Source organism: Epinephelus moara, chromosome 4 (genome assembly GCF_006386435.1).
Source record: "Epinephelus moara isolate mb chromosome 4, YSFRI_EMoa_1.0, whole genome shotgun sequence".
Classification (NCBI taxonomy): Eukaryota; Metazoa; Chordata; class Actinopteri; order Perciformes; family Serranidae; genus Epinephelus; species Epinephelus moara.
Genome location: NC_065509.1, coordinates 23,500,623 through 23,518,925, shown reverse-complemented (window position 1 = coordinate 23,518,925; position 18,303 = coordinate 23,500,623). Strand labels below are relative to the sequence as shown.

At 40.5% G+C, this 18,303-nt stretch overlaps 1 protein-coding gene across 1 annotated transcript; it reads right to left on the bottom strand.

Annotated features, from left to right (window-relative positions):
- Nucleotides 1-38: 38 nt before the first annotated feature.
- p2rx3a (purinergic receptor P2X, ligand-gated ion channel, 3a) lies at nt 39-16,865 on the bottom strand. The gene is made up of 12 exons (XM_050042003.1): nt 16,525-16,865; nt 14,275-14,410; nt 13,911-13,982; nt 12,122-12,191; nt 9,827-9,923; nt 9,647-9,724; nt 9,342-9,483; nt 4,816-4,952; nt 4,637-4,730; nt 2,959-3,024; nt 2,786-2,863; nt 39-2,667 (listed from the first exon to the last, which is right to left on the bottom strand). Exons 1-12 carry the CDS (start codon nt 16,656-16,658, stop codon nt 2,524-2,526), a joined length of 1,248 nt encoding a protein of 415 aa, XP_049897960.1. The 5' UTR covers nt 16,659-16,865; the 3' UTR covers nt 39-2,523.
- Nucleotides 16,866-18,303: the final 1,438 nt, after the last annotated feature.

Sequence of the window (18,303 nt, the reverse complement as noted above, 5' to 3'; positions counted from 1 at the left end):
TTAGTGCTAAGCAGGTTGAGCAAGTCAAGCATGTCACAAGTCAAGTCATAAAAATTCTGATGATTAAATAAGCTAAATGGGCTCTAAGGCCCAGATGTTAGCTAAAAAGACACATTCACAAACCTTTCGTTATGGGTCTTTGGTGACAAATTAAGTTGGGTGTTGTGGTGGTCAGATCACTGATTTTTGAGCTGCAGTCCTTGCATACGACTGTTCTCAAACTAAAACACGAAGGTACCCCTCAGATAGAGTTTTCCCGAAGAGGGTTTATGTCATTTTTGGTAGTTCTTATCACACTGCTGTGTGTTCAGTTGTTCCTTTTTCTCACAAGTTTGGTTTCAATTAGTTATTTGATGCTGTAAACAGTGTGTTTGATGTCATGATTGACAGCTATCTGTGCCAAACGCTGTGCTCACAATTAATAGCGATGGGCAAGAACTTGACATCGTGGAGGTCGCTACTGCACAGACTCTTGCTCCAAAACCCAGTTCAGACCAAAGATTCATGACAGGCAGCTACTTGCAACGCACCGTTATGCAACATTCTAAAAACCTGCCGGTTCACACCAATGCAACTAGATGAGACGGAGTATCATCTCTATGCAACAACTCTCTGTACTCTGATTTCCAGCTTTTCAGACTTATTTTGTGGCTGAATATAATTTGTAGCTTTTTAAAATATGAATGAGGACAGTGATAATGAGATACTGGCTACAGCTGCATTTATAGTAGTGATGAAACGGCAAAAAAAAATAAACAAGATGAGCATCAGATGGACTGTATTCATAATCAATATGCCACAATGATATAAATAAGCAGCAGCATTAATAAGTCAATGAGAATGTGTGTGTGTGTGTGTGTGTGTGTGACACCGGCACACTGTGAGGACAGAAACAGGTCTCGGTGGGGACGGAGCACCTGCTGCAGCAGGCGAACATGCCGTCAAGTAAAGTCATGTGACTCAAGTCCCCCCACCTCATTATCCCGGTTACATTTATAGATTCTGTTATGTTCTACAATAGCAGAACTGTGTGCGTGTACACACATACTCAGCCTTGCTTGGCCTTCAAGCGCTGCTCCAGCAGACAGAAAACTGTTTGTTCATGCTGTCCGCAGACGAGCTACAGACCTGCCTCAGAGTGACCAGAGGCATCATTCAGAGAGATAGACTACTTCACGGCTCTGTGTATCATATTCTGTCATTTCCATTACATGCATTATACAGATTTATATGATTAAATTAGTACATCAAACTTGGTGGCTAACTGCTGTCAATTCCTCTGCGGCCTCCCTTCACAGCTATCTTCTCTCGTAAATCGCTGTCAGAGCCATTAAGAGGCTCTTTAGCTGATCTATTAGTGCCCCGGTCACAGTTTATAGTGAAACAAGGGAGAGGAGGGGGAGGCACTAAAATGTGCACCATGTGTGTGACAGAGAGAGCAAGACATTGAGATAATTATGTGAATGTCTGACATGAAACTGTGGGAGTAAACATGAGAAATAAGCAGAGAGAAAAAAGAGAATTGTAATGTCATTTCAGACTGGAAAAGGATGAATTACACCAGTCCATTAGTCTGTACAGTAACATCCACTGTGCGTCATCGCCCAGAAGTGGACTAATAATGGTCCATTTGTAAACCTCAAACCACACACGCATTTATCCCACTGCAGCCCCCTCTAGTAACGCACACACACATGTAACCATTGACTATGTCTTTACACCATTAGGAGACTCTTTAGTGCTTTTATTTGCGCAGGACAAAGAGAAAGGCCAGTTGGTGAGTGTGTGGACATGACAAGAAAGAGAAATTCTCCAAATTGTGCAAATAGTTTATTTTCAGCACTGTTTTTTGAACATGTTTTTTAAAATCTCGGCTTGTTCGAGCAAAGCTAACAGGAAATGAGAAGGAAAATCATTCAGCTTTAATATTTTTGGCTGAAAAACAGGAGGCTGCAGTTTATTGTAGCCGTAAAATGCCTTGTAAATTAAAACTGCGCACAATAAAACAACATTCTTTACTACTGTATGTTTCCCTATGAGTTTAAAGGCTTTAGTTTTAACTAATCTAAATGGTGAAGAGTTGGCTAGAAGGATCCAGTTACTATTATGAGCTGAAGACAATAATTCTTTTCTTCTGACTCCAACCTTCTGTTGCAAAATGTGAAGATGGCAGTGACTTTCCATTTCCAAAAACTTGCCATAGTCAAACTGCAAGGTCCTGACAATAAATGTGTAGTGAATCTCTTGTAATAGGGCATTAAGACTAAAATGAGAAGGCTCATGCACACCTTAAAAAACTTGTATACAGGTGCGTAGGAGGAAATTGTCCATAGGTGAAGAAAAGACGATTCCTGCACGCTGTCCTTTTAGTTGCAATAAACTTTATTAAGCAAACAGCATTTTGATCCTCAGTCCTTCATCAGTTTGAGTGTATTGCAAGTAACAGGACAGTGTGCAGACATTGTCTTCACTTCAATTAAGGCTGTAAGAGAAAGAGAGAGATAATGGAGGGTGACCGTTTGTTCAAATTGTTGTTGACAGGTCAGGTTGGTCACACGCTTCGAGGGAAATGGCTCCAGAGTCGTAAGAGCTCTTGATGCCAGGTTTGAGTGACAGCTGGCTGCCTGGGCTCTGAGCAAGAGAGGCTTCAATCTGAGCCTCCGACACCTGCATGGACAAAATAGAGAAGACAGTCTGTGATGAAGCTCTAAAAGCTAACGTAGACTCTTTATGTATTGCCAGACAAAATGCATGCAGCTGCTGTATAAAAAAAAAACTGCATCACCTCTTCAAACTTCTTGGCTTTGTACTGGTCGGCTCCTTTCAAGAAGTTCAGTAAGATAACGTCACAGAGGACCGTACCCTGCAGACACAGATTTAAAAAAAAGGTGAAATCAAAGCTGACAGCAATAAGAAAAATATTTTTTTATCATCTTTAGTCTGATTAGAAATTCTTACCAGCCCAACAGAGGTGAAGGCAGCTACCAAGTTGATCAGTGTTGGGATTGTGTCAAACTTTCCTGCCTGGAAAAGGTGGAGTCAGTCTGAGTAACATGATGTACAAACAGTCCCAAAATTTACATTAAGTAAATTAAGTAATAATTATATTCAACTTTTTAAAACAGTATTCTGCACAACTTGTTTGTTATAGCGCATAAATTCTTACAGCTGATGAAGTTACCACTTTCACACTTATGTTAAAAATGAAGCTATTGCCAGAAGGACTGACACCTGGTCGGTTGGCTGAAATGCTCTTGTCGGACCAAATTTTCATTAGATGGACAATCCCTGGTGTTAATATCACAAGGCTGTGTGTTCACCAAAGCGTTTTTTCACAGCTGAAAGTGCAAGCTGCTGTTCAGCCCTTGTACTTGTGTGCCAGTTGGTCTTTGTGGTATTTGTCCAGCCTCTGCTCCACTGTGAGGGGAAGGCTGGGTAAAAAGTGACAGTGCCAAGCGCAGTGTTTTACCCAAGGTTGAACATTTTTCAAGTCTTATTTTTCTATTGGAAGAGGGATAAATAATCACAGAAGATGTTATGGATTTATTGCAAAGTCTCCAAAAAGACACCAAGGTACAAGGCTTGTTTCACAGCCTCTGAAAGGGATTCAATTGCACCTGGGTAAAAAGCGTTCCAGTGTTCCAGAGATATTTAATGCTAGTAACACTATGGTGAATGCGACATTGTTGACTCCAGTGTTAACTTCTATTTTGTGTGTTCGGTATGTGTGATTTTTCTCATCAGTCCTGTTCAACACTTAGTGTTGAGACAGGCACACACAGTATGTATTATGCAGTTATTATGTAGTATGCAGTTAATATTCAGATAACATTACATGAAAGTCAGAGATCACATTAATATTTCAGTTGCCCGATCAGACAACTGCATGTGACATTTCACTTGCCTGAACACAGAGTTTAGGTTTCTTGTCCTATGCAAGTGTTAATGTCTGGGAAAAAATGCTTTGGTGGACACACACAGCAACCAGGTAGAGCACACTCAGTGCCGACTTAGTTAACCAGGAGATAACGTCAGCTTTGTTTCCCCACCAGCAAATCAATTGGTTGAAGAGGAATTAGAATTTCAGTCAGCCTAGAGTTTATTTGGTTTACTACAGCCCTATAACTGCCAGCAACTGTTTAGCTTAGCATTACATTTAGATTTTTTTATTCCTAACAAAAGCCAAATACCAAAAACACAAGCTCACTGATTCAACCTGTCTCCAGTCTTTGTGTTAAGCTAAGCTAACCTGCTACTGGCTGCGGCTTCATATTTCGCATACAGACACAAGAATGGTATTGATGCTTTCATCTAACTATCTGCGAGAAAGTAAACACGTATTCCTTCAGGGATGTGGCTAATTCTCTCAGCAGCACCATCAGCACTATCCAGGATTTTAGTGGCAACCATGTTGCTGCCAAACTGACAATCGTGGTGAGTAATCCTTTATGTTTGAAACAATTTATAGCATTATAAAACATCAAAGGACTTACTTATTGCGATTTCAATGGAAAACATCATTACAATAAATGTTAAGTGCAATCTCCAAAACATTAGGTTCAAAAATATTTTTTTAAATATTTACACAAACATCCACACACATATTCCCAAGTTACCACAGTTTCATACAACTCACATTGCCAGTGACCATGACGTCAAAGCGGATTGCATATGCTTTGTGAAGTGTCCGAAACTCAGTCCCGTTCTCTGTCTTGAAATATTTGGCAAATCTGCATTCAAAGAGAAGGAAAGAAAAGTGAGTGAAGACTGAAATCAAATAAAAAGATCATTGAGAGGAAATATCAGCCTCGCTACCTGAAGTTGTAGCCTTTGGACACGGCGTTCTTGGCAAACGGTTCGTCCAGTCGTGTGAATGAGTACTTGGGTACACAATTTTCAATGTGCAGGTCCAGGTTACACTTCCACTGAATGTTAATTCCTATTTCTCCACCCTGAAAGAGAAGGAAGAAAAAGGAGACACATGTAAGTATGTGGTAAATAAGAAGGAAACCTCTAGAGTTCCGAATTTAGCTTTTATTTGCTCAACTTGTAATAATCAGCGTTTGGCTGATATCTGAAGGTGGTAAAGTGAAAGGTTTTCTGGGCGTCTGCAAAATATTTGGCTCTAGAAGCTCAGTGATGTAATGACTACTCAAGTTGGTAAACTTATGTCGCTGCTGAGGTAACCTCTAAACAGCCAGCCCTGTCATTTTGTGCACCATTAGACACCATTCTGCTTGATAAAAAGTTACTGAAGAGGAAAAATAAAGTTAACAAGCTTACTTATAGGCAGTCAGCAAACATGTTAGCTTGTTAGCTTAGCTCCAAACTGTCTTTTGTGAAGCATTTTAGGCCTAGTCCACATGTACACGGGTAACTTTTAAAACGTGGTCTTTTATTATGTGTTACGGCCTTTCGTTCACATTTTGTATAACCCCTTCCAGAGTGAAGATGTTCAGAAATGTTTTCAGTGATGACAGAAAACAGAAAACATTATCTCCTTTGTGAGGCGTCACAAAAGAGGAAGCCTTTTGTGCAAATTAGCCAAATTAGTGCTGGTTCTAACCTTGTGAACAGGACTTTTAATATGTTTGTACAGATTGGTAGAAAAATATTTCCGCACACTTACATCTATGCAGCGGCTCACTATACTGCTTCTACCTTCATCAGAGCATACATACGGCAGCAATGGACAGGCTGGTAAAAGTAACCAATCTCAGTCTAATCACTGGCTGTATGCAACACACCTGTGTGCAACCCTGGTGGCTGGAGCTCCACCTTCTGGGAGTTGTATTTTTTTTTTAATACTGGCTGGCAAACTGAGAGGCATACAAATGGAAGCCATGTTTGTCTAGTCATACAGTACCACAATATTAAACAAGGGTGGAACACAGTGAAAACAGAAAAGGCATTTAAAATCACAGAGCACCTTATAACGATATCAAATTACAATTACATCTCATAGTAAATGGGGCTCTGACAGGAATCAGGCTAGCACCCTCATTAATCAGAGATCCCCAAACCTATATAATTGTTTTTATTTTAATTGTTTTTGTAAATAATTGTGCTTATTTGTAAATTGTATTTTTTATTTGTAATTTGTATTTTTCTTATGTATTATTGTCTATGTAAACTGTAAAGTGTTTCGAGACCATGTTTATGGTGATTTTACACTTTAAATAAAGCTGAATTGAACTGAATTGATCTTGATACACAAACAGAACATAGGGTTATGAAAGGGTGAGAGGTGAGATCCATCATAAATCATAAGACCCCAAATTCTTAAAAACAACATAAACACACAGTTCCGTCGAATCCAACACTCCCACGACACGGCAAAGCAAAAGTTCCTAGTTTTGGACGAGACCTAGATGGACATGGCTTTGGCATGCTATTGCTTCAGTTGTGGATGGAGATTTTTTTTAAACAGAGCTTGTGTGGATAAGATTTTTTTGTAAACCAAGAAAGACAAACCCCATTTTCAAAAATAGCAGTGTATGTGTGGACTAGGCCTTATAGTCCAACAGAGGAAGTTAAATAATAGTGAATGGTACAATACTGCTAATAAGCTACCCCTATTTTGGCTCTCTGTCCCCTCAAGGGCCCACACTGCCAGGACAGTGTGGTATTGATCGACAGCATGAATTCACACACTGGACAAAGTTGACAATGACCCATCACAGTGATTCAACTGGAGTGAATTTAATTTGCCCCTAACATTTCCATTTTAAAGTTCCTTTCCTGGCATTGATTAAATACCTAAAACCTACATCTCCTTTCATCACAATTACATCTTCACAAGATTTTTCCATAAAAAAAATATCCCTCCATGCCTTAAAATGGCTTGGATGTAACTCTAAGCACAGATCTATGAATATGCAAATGAGTCTGCCCGCAGCTCAAACATACATGGTCATCTTTGACTGTGCTCATCAAGCAGACAAACCTCTGCTTGTAAGAGTAATACATAACTAGTCCATACCCACTGAGTACAGCATACCATACCATGACTTAGTCATACCAACAATTAGAAAAAAACCCCAAAACATTCGGCCACAGGGGGAGCCACAGCGATCGGTCGTGTCCTGTTCCACATACCTACCAAGTTTAGTAAAAATCCATATGGCGGTTAGGCCTAGATAAGAAATGAGCTCTCTAGCGCCCACATTTTGTTTGATGGGGTCAATAATGGAGGGGTCCCCTCAGAGTATGTGTGGTCATATGCCTACAAAGTTGCGTGGTGATCGGTGAAACCCTTGAGATGTTATACACCTTTATGTGATGAGCCACGCCCTCCGCAATATTCATTGCCTTATAGAAGCTCAGTTTTAGTAAGTTTTCCAACTTTTGCCAAGAGGGAACTTTAGATATTGGTCCCTAGATTATGTTCACCGAGTTTCATGAAGATCGGTCAAACTTCCTAGGAAGAGATCGATTTTAAGTGTTTTTCAAAAAATTCAAAATGGCGGAAAATCTGTATAACCGGAAGTTATGGGTTCTTGGGGCAAATTTGTTCCTCACGAGGAGAGGCATCTCTGTGCAAAGTTTCATGTCTCTACGACATACGGGGCACGAGATATGCCCATTCAAAATTTGCATAGCGCCCCCCTTTGGCCAATTGATGTAATATTGCTTCATTCGCATCCTCCCATGACCCTCTACCACTGTGCCACATTTCATGGTCAGTGAGGAGAAAAACATGGAACAGACACACAGACACACTCAGAGTTTTCGTCATTATATAGTAAAACAAGAGCCTTAAGCTTGACTACGTTGTCAAAACAGGGAATAATGTGTTGCTAATCCTAGATAAACTTGGCTCCAGATCACCAGTTCTGACAAGATGAAGTGAAGGTGCAAGTTGACGGGATTGTTTCCTTACGTATGTGACATATGAAACCCTGGGCTCTAGTTTCCCGGCGCAGCGCAGGGTGGCGAACCCCACGCAGAGCTAGTTTCAAGCAGCGCAACCCGAGGCGCGCTCAGTTTGGTAGTTTGGCAGACCGAGGTGCGCTGAGATGGGTGTGGCAGCGCAGCAGGGGGAGGAGCCGACAGATCCAGCTTCTGCTGCAGTTTCGTGCCAAAAGGCTTCGCCGAAGGTGCGCTAAAAGCTCGCCAGCTGAAACCACGTCTACTGTCAGCGCAGGGGGAGCGCAGCTGGTGTAAGCCGAAGTTTGGCTGACCAGCGGACAGTGTGCACACGTCACCAAAACCAGAATATCAGGCATATTAACAATGCAATAAATACCCAAAAAAAAACACTATTCAATGCAACTATCTGCAATCAGCACATAAATGTATCTCTATATCGACTGTCCTGTCACATCTGATGTCAGATCAAAGGGGATTGGCACCGTTTGGCACGTTTGGCACGTTTGGCACCCGTAATGGAAACCCAACCTGATACAGCTGCAAACTAATGAGTTCACATCCCTCTCAGCCAACCACAAACAGCCACAGCATCAGATAGGGAGTATATATTCAGCATCTGTCATCTTAGAAAAGTCAAAAGAAAAGAAACAGAGTGAGACTGCGAGAGAGAAAGAGAGAGCGCGCGCGCACGAGAGAAACGCAACATTGATTTACAATTGTGGTGACCTCCTCCCAGGCTACCTTTGCATCATCAGCCCGTGGAGGTCTGCTCGCAGTTCCGTATATTCGGACACTGCGAGCTTGGACCTCCCGGACCAAAACATCAGTTTCCTCCTGGGAGAAGTTTGGCCGTCTGACGCTGCTGCTCTCTTCTGCCATGGCGAATTGAGTAAACTCTCATTACGCCTTCGCGCGGCGCATTTAAGGGCGAGGAGAGGGGCTCATTTGATTGGTGTGATGTGTGTAAAACCCACTCCACGCCTTCTCTCCTCCCTCTTTCCGACTTGCGCAGGTAGGAGGGACGGAGGTGGGATGGAGGAGTAGCTGCACCAGGCGCACGGTGTGCCAAACTTGCAAAATCCGCCTGGCCACACCCAGTTGGCGAAGCGCAGGTGCGCTGCGCCCCCGCCGCGCCCGGTCTGTGAAACTAGAGCCCCCTGTCTATATTTTAAGACTGTCATTGGCACACTGCTGTTCAAGGCTGGAAATGCTCAGCCATTGCGTTGACGGCTTATTTTGCTCATGTCAATAAAAGCAACACCAAATATGTTATGTTAACACAGAACATCTTTACAAGGATAAAAACTTGATTTTCACTGGGTTTATCCTCCTATTTCCATGCATGTCAGTGAAACAGTCTCTTTGTGTGTGTCCTATGCAGTTGCAACATTTTAGCCGAGAGGATGAAGAGTTATGGAAATTTTGAGAGGAAAAAGGAGGAATGAGGAGACAGAGGATGCAATAACCACCTTGTCTGCCAGGCCGGCCACGTTCTGCCCGGTGTAGTTCAGAATGTCCCCCACACGAAAGATGGGGCAGGAGGGGCTGATGTCCGGATGGTAGGTACAGTTCTTGATCTGTGCGGCCGTCATTGTGGAGGGAAAGTTCCCTCTGAGAGAAAACAATTTCATGTTTATGATTAGAAAAAAAACTTCTGTGTAGTTCTCAAAGGGGCATGTACCAGGTTATGTGTGATAATTATATATTATCCACACATTTGTTTTCAGCTGCTAAGATTTGAGTGTGTGTGCATGTGTATGTGTGTGTGACATACCTAGTGACATCGAAGAGGGGAAACCGAATACTGTTTTTGATAAAGATGGTGAAGTTGTTCACATCTAGCATTGGTTTGCTGTACAGGATGTGGACAGAGAAGGAGAGGTGAGGACAACAGTTGAAGCTTTCAAGCATACATGTCTGTGTGTGTATGTGTGTGTGTGTGTGTGAATCTTACATCTTAACTTGGTCGTTCTCGGCTGGACACCATCCCTTAATCTCGCACTTACCCACAGTCTCATTGAAGGATTTAATGCAAACACCTGTTATTATCCCTGTTGTGCAAACCAGAAGGAGAGGAAAGATGTCTGTTACGGGGAGACACAATTAGGTATAACAGAGTATTTAGAAATCCCGACGGTTTGAATTTTAATCCGGTCAAAAATATAGACGCTCATTCTTTTCTTTTAAACTCATACTGAGAGGCTGTACTGACGCTGTATTGGACGTAGTACACAGCACAGTGCCGTGGTCCTGCCAGATGCCTCCTGATGCTGCTGTGATCATTAGTCATTCGTCATACTTCTACTGTTATTATACACATATGATTATTGTTGTAAGCTACTGTCAATACCGTCTGTCCTGCATCTCTCTCTCTGTCTCTCTTTCTGTCTCATTGTGTCATACAGATTACTGTTAATTTATCATGTTGATCTGTTCTGTACGACAGAACTATTGCACGTCTGTCGTCCTGGAAGAGGGATCCCTCCTCAGTTGCTCTTCCTGAGGTTTCTACCGTTTTTTCCCCTGTTAAAGGGGTTTTTTTGGGGGGAGTTTTTTTCCTTATCCCTCTGTCCTTGTCCAAAGGACAGAGGGATGTCGTATGCTCTAAAGCCCCCTGAGGCAAATTGTAATTTGTGATATTGGGCTTTATAAATAAAATTGATTGATTGATTGAAAATTGAAAATAGCATTTTAAGTCTTGTGTGTGATTTATCCTGGCTTCATATGTGTAGAGGAAATTTATACAATGTAAAATACCATAGGCTTGTGCTAAAAATATTAGCATGTTGTATTTGTGGGGGAAATGTCTCCGGCAAAAGACAATAATTTGTCTGTGAATGCTGCGAGTTATAGTGAAGCTGATTTGTGTACTTGTGTTTAAAATTGTCTCTATTAAGCCATGTTTAATGTGTGTTTTGGGTGCCTTTTGAATCAACTACACTTTACAGCACTTCACAGAAACCCCGCCGCCGACTAGTGTTTTGGAGGTGGTGACACAGACACACCACTGCACAAGTATAAATGCTCACAACGGCGTAGGCTCTGCTGCACACGTATAAATCTCGCTTAACTCTGTGAACTACGGATTAATTGCGAGTTGGTGATTGTTGGAACAGTGGCCCAACTATCTAGATGACTAACAAGACTAACCAAGATGATCTGGTGAGTTATATTTTGTTTCTGTCATGTCTAAATAAAGAGTGATTTACAATGAGTTAACAAGGCACTTAGGCTAGACTAGAATCTTGAATTCAGAAGGTGTATAGTTGTAACTAATAAAACTGTTCTTGACATTTTATGAGTTTGTATCATTTATTTACTAGACTGAATAAGCTTATAGGGCCTGTGGAACGTAGCAGTGGGGGGAGGGGTTGCGCCACACAATAATACCATCATATACCATATAAAATGTCAGGAGGGTATTAAGGTATGAAAAGATAGATTCCCCCCAAGTCTAGACACAGTCTTCTTTTTTTCTTTGGTGGGTCAATAACAGTGGCAGCCATAAAAAATATCAGTCCTTTGTGCACCACTTGCAGAGTGTGTGAATGTGGTTTTTAGCTCATATTCCCACCCACCTTCACCACCACTGACTGACCCAACAAACTCCTACTGGTCATTAGAATCAACAACGATCCATATGACTTTACTTATCTGTGAAATTAAAGTAAATAAAGGCTTCATTTCCACTGAGGGAAATGGTTTCAGCTTACAAAAATAGACAGGACTACGTTGCCAACGTGTAATTACATTACTGGGAAGGTGCACGTCAGGCTACGCCGTAGCTATGGCGTCGATTTGACACATAAGTATAAATCCTGCTCCACTGGATTATCTTTGGTTTAAAACAGAACAAAACTCATTGGTTTTGTTATTTTTTCAGCCACTATGTATAGGATTTGAGAATTACAAAAATGTTCACCGGGATCGCCTCATTCTTCTACGAACAAAATCCCACCCCAGCAAATCCCTACAATTATTAACTTTAAAGTTTAATTGGCATGATCAAACTCTTGAGGAGTTCTGAGGGTATTCTGCATGTTTAACTAATCAAACACTCTGCAGTCTTTTTGTGTTTGGAGGAGGATGATATTAAGTGTACCTGAAAACAGTTTGCATCTACATGTTTGGGTAACATCTTAACATCTTTTAAAAATTATGTGTAAGTTTCATTCTATAGTCTTTCTATAGTTTTTATTTTGCTTAAAATTAAGTCATTCATACATTCATTGTAAGGAGTTTGACTCACCGTTGGATTGGATGCTGCCAAAATGACTGTGGCAATCTTCATCTATGGTACAACTAAACCTCTGTCCATTCTGAAATACACACACACACACACACACACACACACACACACACACACACACACACACAGAAACTTAAAGTGTGACCTCATACATACACCCTTTTTACTGGTTCAGTAAATGTGGATTAAGTGTGCAGCTTTTTTGGACAAAATGATTAAACATCTCAATATCACACATGGCAGTAATGAGATGAAGAAGCAAATAAGTTATAAGATATCATATGTGACCATGTTTTGGTTGCACGACCTTCCTTGAACTGGCCTTTCTAAGAACTTATCCCCTCTTCTCATTTCTCAGTTTCTCCTTGCGTCTAAGTCACTCCCGTGTGTGATGCAAGAGGGAGAGGCAAGGAAGAGACACGAGAAGAGAAGAGTCGAGGCAAAAGGCGTTAAACAAAATGAGACATCCGTGCTTCAGAGCCGCCATTTTAAAGCAACATCACTTAAACATGATGCCAGGCAAAGCTGCATCATCTGGCGCCGAAGAGATTTCCGCAAAGGATACACCTGTGCCTCCTCGCTCTGGCGAGCCTCCTCTGTCTTCAAAGCTCACTCGTCACGCCTCTCTCATTGAGACGCATTTTAGGAACTAGCCTATCCGAAGTCCCGCCCCTTTTCACTCTGTGCTCCAGTAACAGTTGAGCAAGTTTGAACTCGGCAGACGCTCAGTCAACTTTCCCCTTTTCTGTTACACTTTGATGTCCTTCGTGCTAGGCTTGTGGGGGACTGGGACGTTATATATTTAGTCACATCTTAAGCTAATGTTGGCAAAACATTAGCTAACTAGATAGCTAACATGTCTCAGTCGCATAGAAACAGGGCTTCATTTAGATCGGCAGGGAAATGCAGCCAGGTGTGTTGCGTGCCTGGGAAGCACACCATTTTTGACGTTGGTCATGGCATCAGGGAAGAAGATAGTGAAACGATAATCAATGCGATTAAGCTACCCAACTCTGCTTGATGGTCTCTCGATACAAGCAGTATTGAATGTAAGTAATGAAAGAAAGAAAATCCAGAGAAATGTGTGGAGTCAATGAATGAACTGAAAAGTTGTTGCCTTCTGTACGTGTAAATCAGGTCTCATTGACATGCAACAATGTAGTGACTCATTAGAAAGCCACTTTATCAGATAACCAATATATGTTTGCTTCCTCCTTTTTTCTGTGGTAACATTAATGAGATTTGGAAAATGACAGACAGGTTGGTTGCAACCTAACTGAGGGAGGCAGGACTTAGGATTGGTTAAGTGAGACATCCTTCAAGAAAGCGTGCTGAGATTGAGGATCGAGGAAAGAGGAGACGAGGAGGCACAAAACAGAGAAATGAAAAGAGCCTTATTTCTACGATTGCCCTGATTTAAAACACCTGCCCTTGTCAACTGTAAATGTTGGCCAGGTGACTGTTAGATGCAGTTTGCTGTTATGTCAGTCTTTATATGTTCAAATAAATGGTTGCATTGGAGTTCTTTGACGTTAGACAACTAAAATCAGGTACACCAATAAAATACAATACATATAGAAGAATAAAATAAGCATAAAAGTTAAGACATGAACTGGAAAAATAAAAATCAGGAAAAGCCTTGCAAAAAAAGAAAATTATAAATATGGTCCTGAGTTGCCAGGCCTTACATCTTCATGGAGCGTCCTGGCTACAAAAGCCACATTTGGTCATTAATGTAGATAAAGGGAAGTGTTACAAAGCAGTGAAATGGATTTGAATGTGTCCTCACCTCTGGACATTTTCCTTGAAACTGATTTTGTGTGATGATGACTTTGGTCATGATGCAGAAGACACCTGCGCCCTGAAACACAGCAGAACATTTGTGGCATACTGTATGTTTATGTATTGTCTCACAGAATGTGCTGCACATAGATAAATGGATCAGCTCATAAACTGAGACACAGCTTGTTCATCATGAAACTGATCTCCACCAACAATGGCTTTATCAACTCACATGCACCCAAACCACCACCAAACCTTTCATTGCACCTTAAAAAGGTTCTGTGTGTAGACCGTCTGATGGGAACTTCAGACAAAGTACAAGATAGATATTTGAAAGCAGTCAAAGGTCAGAGGTTATCAGGGTCACACACCTGTTGGGGGAAGACATAGTCGGCCACATCCATCACTTGGTTGTGATGGTAACCGAAGCCTTTTACTTTGGTCATCACAGAGGACTCAATGCCGGTGTCGATCGACTGATAAGCCTTCTCGTGGATGAAGACCCAGCTACAAGACACAAAAGAGTTAACAGCAGGTTAAGAGTTTAGTTAAAGAAGTGGAGAACATTAAGAGTCTTGTTTGTGGAGACAATTATCCATCTTTTTTTATTTTGAATATATCAAATTCAGCCTTGAAGCAGCTCCAAATGACATTCAGAACATTAGTATAGCGGCCAACAACTGTTTGCTATGTAAAGACATAGTAGAGTAACAGCGCTCTGATCTCAAGCTTCTCTGTTGTTCATGTAGATGGTCTGCCGGCGTGTGCATGTGAGTCGCTGTATTTGCACCCCACTGTATCCCACTGTAAACTGCATACATTTGCTGCTGCTCTGCACTGCGCTAATACGGCAGTTATGACTGGAAACAACATCCTGTACCGTTGCCCTTTGATTCTCCCCCCCGATTAACATTGTTAGCTGTGTCAGCACTGTTGCCGTTATTAGTGGTTTCACACACTGTTAGGAACCATGTGCAGACAACCGAATCAGACTCTGAATCATAGATATGCGCTGAATGTCATATACAGCTCCTTCAAATTTTATTTTAATAAAAAAAGGTTTTAACCTTCAATCTAAAATAACATTTAATGTTTTGTTATTTTAGTTCAGTATTAGTTTAATACTTTATGCTCACCAGTAGGCAGCAGGACAGATGATAATATGCGTAGACAAGCTAGATAAAAAATAAGGGAAAAATCGAATAAAATAATATCTTTACCTTTTTTTTTGTTCAACAATAAAGTAGCCCCATTTTGTGCCTCTCATGTATTACATTCAAGTGACAGAGCTAATATCCCAGTTTCCAAAAGAATTAAAATAAATAAATACCTAGCACTCTTTGTAAACCCAAGCGGGGTTGTTTAACAACACTTACTGCAGCTCTGAATGTATCAAAAATTTCTTTTAACCATCTCGGTGGAAAATATATTCAGGATGCCAGTAAAGTAAAGTAAAGTAAAGTAAAGTAAAGTAAAGTAAAGTAAAGTAAAATAAGTAAAAAAGTATTGATAGCAGAATCAAAGCATTGACAATATACTGTATACTTATTTTCATCCTGCCGCGAACTGATCACTTATTTCATCCAGATTGTTAACAAAAAAATCTTTACGGAATCTTGAACTACTTTCAGAGCAGCAGTCTTGTTAAACACATCACTTTTTTGTATTTCATATTTTAATATGCAAGTTTAATGTGATTACTATACATGAGAGGTGCAACTGGGGCTAAAAGTAAGTTCAGTAGTAAATTTACTTGCAATGTAAGTAAGCACGAAAAAGTCTGATCCTACCTGCGGATTTTTATCACTTTGAAATTAAATTTGGGGAATGCCTGTTGCCGATTGGTCCTTGGTTTAATATCATTTCATTAAAACATTCCCAGTTCGATATCAGCTGTGTTTCCTGTCTATTTCTACTATAGATAAACTGAGCACTTAAAATACTAAGTACATTTACTCATGTATGTACTTTACTATACAATTCTGAGGTATCTGTACCACAGGCAAAAGTTACTCTGAAACTACCCAAATGTATAAATCAGTTAAAATGATCTCACTCTATGCCAGTAAACAAAACAATAAAATGTTTCTTACATGTTAATGCATCAGCAATTATACTCAAATAATTAGATATATGATAATGTAACACGAACAGGGGTCAGTGAATACTTTTACTTTCGATACTTTAATAACATTTTGCTGATAATGCTTCCTTTCCATTAGTTAAGTACAATTTTCAATTGTCATGGTTCTGTTGTTTGAAAGTTTAATAAAGGGGAAGTTGAGGTGGTGTTTCTCAGTTTCACCTTCACTTCACTTTTTCTTTAGTTTAAAATTAAAGCAACAAAGGGACATATTTTAAGACCAAATGCAGGTGGTGTGTAGTTGTTTATTGCATAACTATTTCCTCTGAAAAAATTCTTGAGGAGAACATCTCTAACCTGTCCGAATAAAACCAAAACTATCTGCAAGGCTTGATTTAAAAGAGCATGTGTATTTGTAATCTGACAGAACTGATCCTTTAACGGGAGGAATCTTAAAGCTTTTAATGCCACAAAGATTCTAGCCTGGGATGGACAGATAACAAATGACAATTACGAGATGCAAGAAAACATCACTGACCCGACAAAATATGAGATGATGAGCAGCTGTACGATCCGGTTGATGATGCCCACAGACCAGCTCTTGACCACCACAGACTTGGTGGTCTCGTAGGTGAAGAAGTCAGTGACGCAGCCCCACACCATGGAACCCATGGCTGCTTGTCAGAGAGTGACGGACGACGGGGTCGGGTCCTCCTGAGTCTGAGAGAAAAGTGCAGCTCCTGCTCAGCCTCAACAAGTGCCTTCAGAGAAGAGAGGGGGGTAAAACTGCAACTCACTGTTAGGTCTTAATCCTCCTGTCTCTCACTCACTTGGTGTGGCCTGTGCTCATCTGCTACATTGCATATTTGATGGTTAAACCTCATTGTCTCTCCTCTTTGTTTCATTGGTTTATGACTCCAACTGGACCTCCCCTTCGTTTACGCAAATCAGCGAGAGGAAAATGTGAAAATGTTCTTTTGTCCCTCCCTCCTTCTCCTTCTTCCTTCACCACAAATCCCCATCTCCCATGCCTCTTCTCTCTCACCAACTCATCACACACACACACACACACACACACAGTATTCAGGGACATTAATCAATATTCCATATATCCATTTTCATGTACTCCAGACACATTTCTGACATCCTTTCAGAGGGTTTTAATGTTTCTTGGATGCCTTCATCTGAAGTACACTACCATCATTTCATTCATGTTTCAGTGTTAGGAAGTGACTCAGAGGGAATCGAACCCTCAGACCTGCACATTTCACTCAACATCTAAAGCTGTTTAATAACAACAAGCTGTAAAATTAATAATAATGGTTTGTGTAATGCATTAGCTAATTAATTAGTTTATTTCACAACGAGGCTCTTTAACAGGCGCTACTATAAATGGGCAGAGTCAATCAAAAGGTTCGTTTCTTCACTCTGGTCAAATGTTATGCAGACTCCCTAATACTACAACCACTACTGTAATAATAATAATAATAATAATAATATTAATAATAACAATAATAATAATAATAATAATAATAATAATAATAATACAAAGAAGAAGAACCACTTGAAATTTTCAGCCAAGTCACCAGAATGTTGGCAATATACGTTTAAAAAAAACATGAATACATCACATTTGTACGTTTCATTCGTATCATATCAACAACTCTAAAGTGACACAGTTCAGATCACATGTGTATAATCTGAGTTTCTCATCAGTAGAAGGAGGGGATGATGGATAGCATGACACCGAGGTGAAACGGCTGCCAAGCTACAGACCACTGATAGGGACCAGCAGCATGTCCAGTCATGTTTGTAGCAACCAAACTGGATATTTTAAGCCAAAACAGGATGTTACTGACTGGTTTGCTAACCATGTTAACCACAGCACTGTCACAACATAAAACTGAAAATTGAAACATAACGAAATGGGAAGTTTTAACATATCTGCTACACATGAAATTTCATATTTCAAGCTGTTTAATGGTTCATGATGTCGTCTTTTTTTTAATCCATCTGTTAAAGTCTTTAAAAAATCTGCGCTATTTTTAACAAATAAGTGAAATTGTATTTTTGTACAGTTTGGCCTTAATGGCCATTTTATTTTCATCAGTTTCAAAATACCCAAAATGGCTGCTCTTTAAGTCTGCTCTAGATATATCATATATCTATTCTACAGTTAAGCTGTGACACATCAGAAGGCCTGCACATATAAACAGATCAGATTATAGCCTGACAAAAGAATCAGCCGAGCCAATACCCTGTAGATCAGCCAATATTGGTTCATTCATTCATTCACCGCTTATCCTCTTGGGGGTCG